General features: G+C 44.2%; 1 protein-coding gene across 1 annotated transcript in view; it reads left to right on the forward strand.

Annotated features, from left to right (window-relative positions):
- Itk (IL2 inducible T cell kinase) overlaps positions 1-11,904 on the forward strand; it is a 66,250-nt gene that overhangs the window by 40,901 nt on the left and 13,445 nt on the right. The window contains exons 8-11 of the mRNA XM_021176287.2: positions 2,267-2,321; positions 7,746-7,828; positions 9,136-9,266; positions 9,643-9,717. Of these exons, the coding sequence (XP_021031946.1) occupies positions 2,267-2,321; positions 7,746-7,828; positions 9,136-9,266; positions 9,643-9,717 (344 nt within the window). The remainder of the gene's footprint in view (positions 1-2,266; positions 2,322-7,745; positions 7,829-9,135; positions 9,267-9,642; positions 9,718-11,904) is intronic.

Below are 11,904 nucleotides of genomic sequence, written 5' to 3' on the forward strand. Positions count from 1 at the left end.
ATCTTAAGTCATTTCATAATAAAAACCATATGGCCTGTGAGCCAGTTTGTACTGTGCATACCAGCTTGCATTTGCTGGGTTGTGGAATCCCAGCTAGAAAATGATATAACATAAGGAAACTTTCTGATATTTAATATATAGCTAGATATCGGAAAGCTATCCATACTTTCTATTCTTTAACTCAATTTTGATGACTTTAAGGTGAGTTTTGCATAAGATCTCAAAAAGTATACCACCTGCTAAGGTAACTGGATTCGGGTTTTCTACCTTAGCTTAGAAGCAGAATCTTTAACAAGTTCCAGCAACCTACTAATTCCTGGGGGTGGGTTCCATGACCTACAATGTATCCTGAAACTGCAGGTAGCTCTGAGCTCAGTATGTACTATGCTTTTTCCTCTATGTACAGCCTATGGGAGAGCTTACTTTAAGTTAGATCCATTGAGAGATTAACACTACTGGATAGTGATGAAATAGAAGTCATAGCAATATACTACCATAAAATTGCCACCAAGACTATTCTTACATAAAGTAAGGATCGCTTGAACACAAACACATCAATACTGAGGCACTGTATCTGGTGACCCATACAGCAACCAAGTGACTAATAAGTAGGTATTGCATCTAAGTGGATTGGCTGTTTCAAGGGTGACTTGTACCCTAGACGATTATCATGAGATTTCATCATGCTACTCAGAATTTAGAATTGGTAATTTCTAGAATTGTCCATCTTGTATTTTCTGGGACCATGAGTGAGCAACTGAAATCACAAAAACAGCAAAACTGCAGAAGAGAGGCCACTATACCTCAGTCTCTGGGAGCTTTGATCCCTCCCTCGGTAAAGGAAGAAATCAGAGGAGACAGAAGCAAGCAAAACACCGCGCTGCAGATATTTCTTCACTCCCTTGAGCACTGAACTCAAGCAGACCTTAGTCTATGAGTTTGACACTATTGTCTGCTGAACCCAGACCTGAGTCACACTTTCAAGCACAGCTTTAGCAACTTATACACATTGCTTGGAGCTTAGATGGGATGAAGCACACTTCCTGGCCATCTGGGAGCCCAAGGAGGTGTACAGTCTGCTCAGCCAGAGTGTTTTAAACACTCAGTGGAATCCCCTGGTTCTCTTCTTTTTGGATGCTCTCAAGTAGCCAAACAATTTTCGTAGACACTATTTCTTCCCCACCTACGCCTCTCCTGAGTTTATTAAGCTCCAAAAGTAAATTGTCGACTGATGACCATTCTCCTTTTGCTGTATGCTTTCTGGCCCAGAAATAAGACCCTGTAGGCTTCTTTTACCAGGAAGTGACGTATTATGTCAGCCTTCATGCTTCTAGAGAATTATTATCCAAGTGCTAGAGAACTCTGAATGTTACTGGGCTGAGGCTTTTATTCATGTTTTGACTTTTATATATCTTATATATGATAGCACATGTTCAATTGGATACTTTAAACTACCATAATGGCTGGAATGAGAAAGGATGGGTGAGTAAGCGGCTGAAGGAGAGATGTGCTGAGCCTGCACATCCCCATGGGACTATTGACCAACGTGCATGTCTGCACATCCTACCACATGGGCTACTGAACATCCTGCACAAATGCACATGCATGGACAGTGAAAAGCCTGCATGCTCATTTCTTTCTTCTTCTTAGCCCTGGGGAAGTCCCTTCTCTTCCACCACACTTTATCTGACCTAGGTGATTGAGATGGTCAAGATATGTCTCCACATTGTAACAACATTCAAAAAACTTCCTTCTTAAGAATGGTCCCTGGCTTTGCCATTTATTAATTATACTCATCAATTACAAAAGCTTTGCAAAAAGTCTGGGGGGCCCAATCTTAAAAAGAAAATATGACAATTGTTTTCAAAGGATATTTGCTAAAGTTGCAAATTAGTATTAACGTTTTTCTATGGCTGCCTGTCACCCTCCTACCTGCAGCCACCCACTGGCATATGAATTGGGGGAGGTGAGTGTTTTCTACAACACTATCATGGAAAATTTCCAACTCCCACCAAAATAGAGAGCAGAGTACAAAGAAGGCCCTGAAACTCAGCTTCAGCAACCACCAGTCTGATGCCAGCTCTTGCTTCATTCTTTTTCTTCTCCAGATAAACACCCTACTACCTGGAAACCGTCATGGCTTTCTATCAATGTTTGAAGGCTCTGATAGAAACAGACAGTAAACACATGACTTTTGAGCATCATCTTTGATAAGTAAGCGATGAAGTTTTCCAACTGTGACCCAAGGCTTGTTTTTGGCTTTCAGGTGGTACAATAAAAGCATCAGCCGAGACAAAGCTGAAAAACTTCTTTTGGACACAGTGAGTACCTGCATCCTGACTAAAAAGAAATTGTACAGTTTCCAGCCATATTATGGCTATGCTGGTGTGATGGCTTTCCTGTGTTGGCTTAACAATGGTTTTCTTGTCTGAGGACAGGTATTCTGAGGATTATCAGGGCTAGACAGCACAGGAAAGGAGGCCTAGGGAAGTGCTAGGCCTGGGTGCTAACACTGGCAGTGCTAGGCCTGGGTGCTAACACTGGCTGCTGCCATGACTTTGGCTTCAGGGCAGCTCTGCTTCTTCCTGTTTCTGCCACTCAGGAATGGATTCTGCCTAACAGGCCTGTAGTTTAAACAGATTTTCCCCCTACAGTTCCTTCTCTGAAGCCTTTGCAGTCTAGCAAAGAGATTGACCTTACTCCAGGATCTCAGAGTTAGGGGAAAGAGGGATGAACTGAAAGGCAGCATGATTGGATGGGATGGGGACCCCTGTTCAGGTCTCTGTTCTGCCTTCAGTTCAGTGGGTAACTGTGGGGATTTCTCTTCAGCCTTCTGGGCCCGCATTTGTTAGTGAGGACAAACTGAACATCAGTGTACATCAGGGTGTTAGTGATCTGTTAAAACCATGGATGCTGCCCCGGTGTACTCCTGGCCCTGTGCAGTTAGTCACTGACATTGCATCTGGACCCCACTGGGAACCACGATCACTGAGTAGTTACGTGTGAGTAAAAGGGAGAGCAGGATGAAAGGCATTGAACAGTGTACCCATAGCAGGAGGAACTGAGGTGAGTCCTTCTTGAGTGCTTGTGTCTCCTTGGTTCTCAGCAATTATTCATCTCCTGTGGTTCCCAAGAGTCCTCATATCTGAGTTGCTGCAGGTGTTTACAATGCAGAGTCTGAGGGGCCTGTGACATGGCTTAGTGGGTTTAAGGTTATGCCATCAAGCCTGACAACCTGGGTTCAATACCCAGGACCTGCACGGTGGAGGGAGAGACCTGACTCCCAGCGCTGTCCTCTGACCTCGGCATGCCTACCGTGGTGCATACATCCTGTCCCCACACACACATGAAATAGATAAATGTAACAAAAATACAGATTCTAAGATTCCATGGTAGATCTGTAGAAGCAGGACCTCCAAAAGTAACCTAAATTCTGTTTTCTCTCCCACCCCATTTGTTTGGTTTGGTTTTACAAGACAGGGTTTCTCTGTGTAGCCCTGGCTGTCCTTGTACTCATTCTCTAGACCAGGCTGGCCTCGAACTCAGAGATCCACCTGCCTCTGCCTCCCAAGTACTTGGATCAAAGGCGTGCGCCACTGTATTTTCCATATTTTCTTGAACTGGTTTTAGGATACAAACGTAGGCAGCTCCTCCCATTCCTCAACCTGTGTTGCTGAAAAACAGTAAAGCTTGATAGGAACTAAGAACAAAGAACACAGAACTAGGACCCTGGATTACGCTGTGTTTAAATAAGGACACTTTCCTTACGTTCTGTCACATCCTCAATAAAGTCGGTGTAGAACTTCAGACAGCTCACCTCAGTGACAAAGGAAAGCAACTCCTGCAGCTGAGAGGTTCCATTGAGGCATTTAAATGTATTTTGCTTTCTCAGGCTATCGAGACATTCTTTCTTGCTAATATTTTGAATCCACTTACCAAATACTCTCTTCCTTCTTAGGTAAGTCTAAAGGCAAACTTGAGAGGAGCCCATTAAGCTTTAGTCTGAGTTCTGGACAGTAAGAATGGGATGAGGGCTTCTTGCTGTTTTTAACGTAGTTGCTATCTGACTCAATAGTGTTGCATCTCTGGTGTACGCAGAGTGTTCTTGTCTCATAAGTATATGCCTCTTAAGAGTAGATTATATTCATTTCCTCTGTTATTAACTAAAGCCTCTAGGTTGCAGACTATGTGTGTGTGTATGATATGTATATGTGTATATGTGTATATCTCTATGTTTTACTTTGTCCCTCTTAAGGAAACTTAGGTTTAACTGTATCTAGCACAAAACACTTACTTGACAACTCCTTGTTCCATGAATGAGTTCACCAAATGCTTACTGTGTTTTTAAGTTATCATGGCTGTGCTGGTCATGAGTATCTGTGGGGAAACTGAGAGCACAAACTCCAGCCCAGAGGATATGACCCAGTGGCTAAGAATGCTCACTGCCCTTGTAGAGAACCAAGGTTCAGTTTCCAGCGCATACATGGCAGGTCACAGGGGATCCAGTTCCCTCCTCTGGCCTCTGCAGGCTTCTGTTTGTAAGCTCATGTAAGAGCATGCACATAAACACAAAAATGCAAAGCAGCACTCCTTCCCCCCAGCAAACTCCTGGACTCCAGGCCTCTCCAGCCAAAGCCTCTCCAGGGAGCACTGAAGTGATTTTGTGATTTACATTAGTTTAGGGACATGGAAAAGAATCTCCTACGTGTTCTGTCTGTTCTTCAACTTACACCTCCTTTAATAACCCAGTCCTCTGCCTAGCCATGAGATGTGACTTTTTTCCTTGTTTGAACAGGAAGACGAAATGTTATGTTTCCAGTGGTTCTGTATGCACTCTGCCTTCGGTTTCAGCATTTCCCCTCAGCCTTAGACCCTCTAGAGAGAGGGTCAGCCCCTGTGAGCAGGTACTCTGTAACTATCTTCATGCATGCAACTTACACGTTGGGTGACCTATACTTTAGACAGGAGCCTAACCTTGGTTTATTATACTTCTGTGATTCCAAGATGTCATCAAAGATGCAATTTTGACTTAAAAATGTGTTTGTTTTGAGAGAAGAGCCCCACCCCATCCCGCCCCCAATGAAAGACATATGTCGGAGACATTCTTAGAGCAGACTTCAGCCTGACAAGACCACAAAGCACCAGCCCATCGTTGAATAACATAAGCTTTGTTTTGAGATTTCCCCTCTACAAAGTCAGCTTTTCTGTACAGAAAGAAAGACACACACACTGAAACATGTCTCAGATGAAGACAAACAATATAATTCATGCTTCCACCAGACGCTACCCCACAGCATGTGATAAATAACGAGAATTGATAACCCTGGCAGTCAGTGTCCTGGGATTGTGTTCCAGGAACTGTTCTGTGCACATTATTCAAGTCTACCAATAGCCTTACAAAGGTCATTTTGCAGGTGAAGACATGGACACGTATACTTTGAATCAGGAAGCATCTGGAATTAACAATACTACAAGCTGTTGCAGCTAGAATTCCCTTGAAGACCACCTGCTCCATCTCCTTTGTAGTAAAGGCTGATAAGCCGGGGCCACCTTCAGAACGTGGATCAGAGGCATGGTCTTACCACAGCGGGGATGTGTCTGCAAATAGAGAGGGGGGAAAGAGAGACAGAGACAGAGACAGAGAGAGAGACAGAGACAGCACAAAGAAGTACAGGAGTTACTCTTTTCTCCTGTCCTTCCAGGGTTATACACATGCTTTACCTCCTAACATAATCTTTTGTTGTTGTTGCCTCTTTATTTTTATTTTTATTTTTTTTCTAAATGAAGCAATAAAAAAAATCACTCTGAGATGTTGACTGTGTTGAGAGGAAATGAAGCCCCATCTGACAACATTATTCAAGTCAGTGCCCCTGGGACACACGTTAGGGGCTGTGCCCCTGTGGCTACCTCTCAGCTCCTTGCAGGAAGTATGTGGTAAGGCACATGCTTTCCTCAAACTCTTAGCTGCTTCAGCCCCAAGTGAGACTCCATGTTGCTTTCACCAAATGTCGCCCACAGTAACTAAGATGGAGAAAGAGAGTGTTGGGGGAGGTCCGGCTTTCCCATGCTCTGCCAGACCTGACTATGACCCTACCTCTGTCACCTGGTGCTTATAGAGAACTTACAGCTGAGGCCTGCTATAATCACAACTTGTTTACAGAAAACAATGACTTCTTTGAAACGGTAACACCAACACAAACAGCCAGATGTTCATTAGTTAGATAAAAGAGATGTTTATGCTCCTCTGCTCCTCTCTTCAGACAGTTGGTGAGCCTCTGGTCTTTCTGGTCTGTTTCTTCCTTTAGAATATATGACATAACCTGATAAAATCTGCCTCTGCTTGAGGTCTGTTTCTTCCTGTCTCGTGTTTAACCCATCACATTCCAACCAACCAAGAGCCAAAGCTGCATAATTTTGCAAATGGTAAACTATGGCTAATGCCTGTTGAGCAAAGCCATCAAACAAAAAGTCTCTACTCCCAGAAGCCAGAAGGTGGCTGTCCGCTGACGAATGGAAAACAAACGTGGTCTGTCCCTAAAGTGGAATATCACTCAGCCACAAGTAGGAGTGAAGTCTTTACACCTGTCACCACCTAGGAGGTCCTTGGAAAGAATATTATAAATGAAGGACCCACTCACAGAAAACCACATGGATTCCACTTACAAAAAGAGTCTACATAAAAATGTCTAAAATAGGCAAATCTATTTTCAGAATGCCTATTAGAATGAATATTAGTATACCCATTCTCTCTCTCTCTCTCTCTGTGTGTGTGTGTGTGTGTGTGTGTGTGTGTGTGTGTGTGTTCATGCAAAAACTTTCCTTTGGGACTGATGGATGGAGGGGCTTCTGGTATTCTACGCTGTAGATATTTTCCCTGTGTATATAAACCGTATGACTTCCACATAAGGTCCCTGTCTAATTGTGACCTTCACTTATGACCTTCACAATGTCTAATTTAAGTAAGTCATAATTAACAAGCTCTGCAGATGTTTACAACTGGTAGGAGAGGAGCTAGGAATTCGGTTCTTCAAACAGTTCAGACTTTACAGTTCCCATCAGGAACGTGTGAACTGGCATGCCTGTTTGCCTCTGCTGACTCCATCAGAGCAGGCAAAGCTGTCAGCACTTCCTTCTACCCACTCCCCTCTGTCTCCGTCTCTCTGTGTCTCTTGATGTCTCTCTATGTGCGTGGGTCTCTCTCAACTAGTAGCATCGCACTGTTTCTCACTCTGCCCTTCAGTGAAATCAGCTTTGTGAGCAGGGCTTGAGAAATTAAGCCCCATGCAGGAACTGAGGGAGCTTTCAGAATAAGTTTTGTGTTCTGAAAAAAGGTAGAAGAGGCTGGAGCATCATAGAGCAAGAAAACGAATTTGCTCAGGTGCCAAAGTTCAAACTCCAACCCCACTGCTCACTATCTGCAGACCCATGGGAAATCCACTTAATTCCTCCAGCACTCACTTGCTGACCTTGTTGTCAAAGAAGATAATTGTGTCCAGACTCCAACACTGAGGGCTGAGAAATGTCTGTAGAGTCCAGTGCCTGCTGAACTGTAAGGGAGAGGACCCGTGTCTATCTGTCCATACAGGACCTCACATGAACAACTGCTGCAGGTGTGATTGAAATGGTGGCTGTTGCTACTGAAAGTCTGTGCCACACAGTGCTTTCCCGTTCCCAAAGCAAGAAAGTGGCTTTAGGTGCCACTGGTTTTTAGATCACTAACCTTTCAGTCTTTTTACCCAATCCAGGGTAAAGAAGGAGCTTTCATGGTCCGAGATTCCAGGACGCCCGGGACATACACAGTCTCTGTTTTCACCAAGGCCATCATAAGGTATGCCACTCACTTGGCACAGAGGAATGGGGATAGCTGGTTTTGTGTGACAGCGTAGACACAGCAAGATCCACCCATATATCATGCGGAGCCTCACTAGCAGTGGTGTGGCTTCCACCAATGCCCCTGTAAAGTCAAAGCCCCAAGTTCAAGGGCAGATCTAGAGAGATTTAATAAGGGCCGGAACTGGGTGGATACCAGATCCTCTACTGGGCATTGGCAAGGCCTGATAGCAGAGCTCTGAGGACATTGCATACTTGCGTCTGTATTTGGTGAGCATATCAGGTAGTGTATAGAGTAGAAGAAAGTATTTTCATCTACAACTGGAAATAGATAAATGCCAATTCTTGATATGCTAGAAATAAAACCTATCTACCATATTGACAGTCCTGTGTTGCCAGAGACTCCTGAGTGTGTGTGTGTTTACATCCAGATTCCATATGTGTTTATAGAATTTCACATTAGATTAGATACTGTATTAAAGCATTAGATACGTGTATTTCTAAGTCTGGATTTTTTTGTTTGACACACTAATCTTTACTTGTGTTCCATTCATTTAGTTGTGAATATCCTATTGTCATCTTCACAGCTAAATAAAATTACAGTATATATATATATATATATATATATATATATATGCACCACAGTTTCTTTATCCATTCCTCTATTGAGAGGCATATATGCGGATTCCATATTTTGGCTATTGTATAGTGCAGCCATAAACATGCATGGTCAAAAAATCCCTGTGCTGTTCTGGCTCAGAGTCCTTCTGGTACATACCAAGGAGTGGTGAGCTGGAACCACGTGGTAGTTCTATGTTTAGTTTTTGAGAAACCTCCATACTCAGATACACTAGTTTACATTCCCACCAGCAGAGTTCTTTCTCCCCAGGGTGTATGCACATGTATGTGTGTGAATGCACACAAACACATACCAGCATTTGTTGTCAATTTACTTGATGACAGCCATTCAGTCTGGGGTGGATGGGGGTCCCCCATGTGGTTTTCTTTTGCACTCACAGTGCACACAATGCTGCTCCCACATTCTGTGGCTGTGGCATTACCAACACCAACACATCTCAGCACCCTGGCTGCTTATGTTTAGGGGCAGCTTCAGAGTTCTTCTTCACACAACACCAACACCAGGGCCAACATGCCGAGACTGACACACACACACACTGAAACACTGCATGCCTACCCTCCCAGCAAGAGCTTCCTGGCCAAGACAGTGAGGATCTGATGCCAGTAGATGTATTGATGTATCATGACTGCTTCCTGGCAGTGACTGTGTGTGTTCATTTGTTTCAGTGAGAACCCCTGTATAAAACATTATCACATCAAAGAAACAAATGACAGCCCCAAGCGCTACTACGTGGCTGAGAAGTATGTGTTTGACTCCATCCCTCTCCTCATCCAGTATCACCAGTACAATGGAGGAGGTAAGCTCTAGGGGACCGAGCCAGAAGGGGATCCCCACAAGGAGACTTGGGAAGAAAGGACAGGGACCCTACTGGGTTCTTCATGCAGCACCAACTGGCCATAAATAGTAACTCAAGATGCAAATCAAAAACAAAACCAGAAACAAACAAAAAACTTCCAAATGCCTAAGCTCCCCATGCCTACCACAGGCAACACCTGCTCTGAGATCATCGTGTCACTGTCCTACTATGCTTAAGGCTCCTCTCAAGAACTCTGTGAAAGCTATGGTGGGACTTTGGGATTTGGAATTACTATTTCACATTTTCTGGTGACTTAACCTAGACGGTTGCTGTGGCAAAGCCCTAACCACAGCCTTTGGTTTTTCTATCAACCTAGGTTTGGTCACTCGACTCCGCTATCCAGTTTGCTCCTGGAGACAAAAAGCCCCTGTCACAGCAGGGCTAAGATATGGTAAGCAGAAGACATTGGGCATTTGAGCTAAAACTCACATATCTAAATGTGTAGGACCAATTCTAAGAGGATTTGCTATTAGCCTAACTGCTCTTCAAATGTCAGATTAACGAGAGAAGGAAGGAGAGTGATTCTATACACTTGTGTAAGAAATGTGTGTGCCCAGACACATTTAGTAAGAGCAAAGCAATGCCCTTTGGCTTCAAATGAGGCATTCATTGAGCACCGCTTTATACAGAGCACTCTACTAAATGCTGTTGGAAAATGTCAGAAAATAACCCCTTAGCACTGTATTCTATCTACCCTTTGAGACTTTTATTATAATCTAACTTGTTGGGTCTGGGTCTTCTACAAGGGCTAGGAGCCATCGGCATTCAGAAGTGTTTACAGAGAATAAAGTTAAGTTTTTGAGATCTAGGACTTTAACTCAGTGGCAGAAAATTCGTCTAAAATGAGTCAGGTCCCCCAGTTTAGTCCCCAGCACCAGGAAAAAACAAACAAAACAAAACAAACAAACAAACAAAAAAACAAACTAGGACCTGTACCTCCAGGACTCTGGGGCCTAATATGAAGTCTGTCCTCCAAAAAAGGTTCCCTTCTAGACTATCTACTGGAAACTAAGACATCTCAGTTCACATCCCTTGGTCCAAAATGTTCATGTGGTATCCATTGGTGGTTCTCAAACTTCAGTGTGCATCAAATCTTTCCAAACGCTTATCAATAAAAAAAATAAACAAAAAGCAAAAACAAAACCCCCACTGGTCCCAGGACACTCCCTGCAGTTTACCAAAACACTCCTTGAGGGCATGGCCTTGGATCCCACATTACAAATAAGCAACCTGGTAGCTTTGACCTAGGTGGGGAGGGAGATACTTGGAGAAACACTGCCATGGACTCTTCATATGCAGCCACCAGCACGTGTGGCATACAGTGGGTACTCACATGCTGTCACTAGCACGTGTGGCACACAGTGTATACTCACATGCTGCTTGCTCTTGAGCCTATACCTCAGCCTGATAGGCACGTGGCTGTACCATGCACCAGGAACGCATACTATATCATTATAGTGCCTGTGGAAGTAAGGCTACCCTACTAATTGCTGAATCCTCACGTGTCCTGCTGGATGGGATCACAGAGATGATAATGGTCAGCCCCCTTATTTCGTCAGTGGGAAAATTGAGGCTTAACTCCTTTTTCTTGTTTATTAAACACTTATCAAGAGCCTGCCCCGGGGCTAGAGAAATGGCTGGAAGTTCACAGTGCTTACTGCTCTTCCAGAGGGGCCAAGTTCATTTCCCAGCATCCAGATTCACTTATAACTCACTCCAAGCTCACAACCCCTTGTAACTCACTCCAGGCTCACAACCCCTTATATCTCACTCCAGGCTCACAACCCCTTGTAACTCACTCCAGGCTCACAACCCCTTGTATCTCACTCCAGGCTCACAACCCCTTGTAACTCACTCCAGGCTCACAACCCCTTGTAACTCACTCCAGGCTCACAACCCCTTGTAACTCACTCCAGGCTCACAACCCCTTGTAACTCACTCCAGGCTCACAACCCCTTGTAACTCACTCCAGGCTCACAACCCCTTGTAACTCACTCCAGGCTCACAACCCCTTGTAACTCACTCCAGGCTCACAACCCCTTATATCTCACTCCAGGCTCACAACCCCTTGTAACTCACTCCAGGCTCACAACCCCTTGTAACTCACTCCAGGCTCACAACCCCTTGTAACTCCACTCCAGGAGATTCAATCCTGCTTCTGGCCTCTGCCAGCACCTGCATTCATGTGTGTTACACTCACACAGATATATTCACATATCCATAAACAAAAATAACAACTGCCAGATAGAAACAGTTCAGTTGTGCCTCTGTGCGGGTCCCCCGTGAGCCCACATCTTCAAGCTCCGTTCTTGTCAAAGCCTGGCACAGTGCTGTGAGCACAGAGGGCTTCTAAATGAGTCAGTGAACAAGTGGAAAATGTGAAGACTATTTTCCTCTGCAGTAATGGCAATAAAATTATGAGCCAGTATTTGCAAATCTCTGTGTACTCTAGAGACTGGGGGAATGGGATTACATGTTTGAAACCAGTCTGGGCTCGATGGGGAGTCTGTCTCAAGAGGAAAAATAATTATAATAAAAACTTTTCAATCAGATGCAGCTAAAAAAGATGTTGGAGCCC

Source organism: Mus caroli, unplaced genomic scaffold, assembly GCF_978045245.1.
Source record: "Mus caroli unplaced genomic scaffold, Mus_caroli_1 scaffold_13, whole genome shotgun sequence".
NCBI lineage: Eukaryota > Metazoa > Chordata > Mammalia > Rodentia > Muridae > Mus > Mus caroli.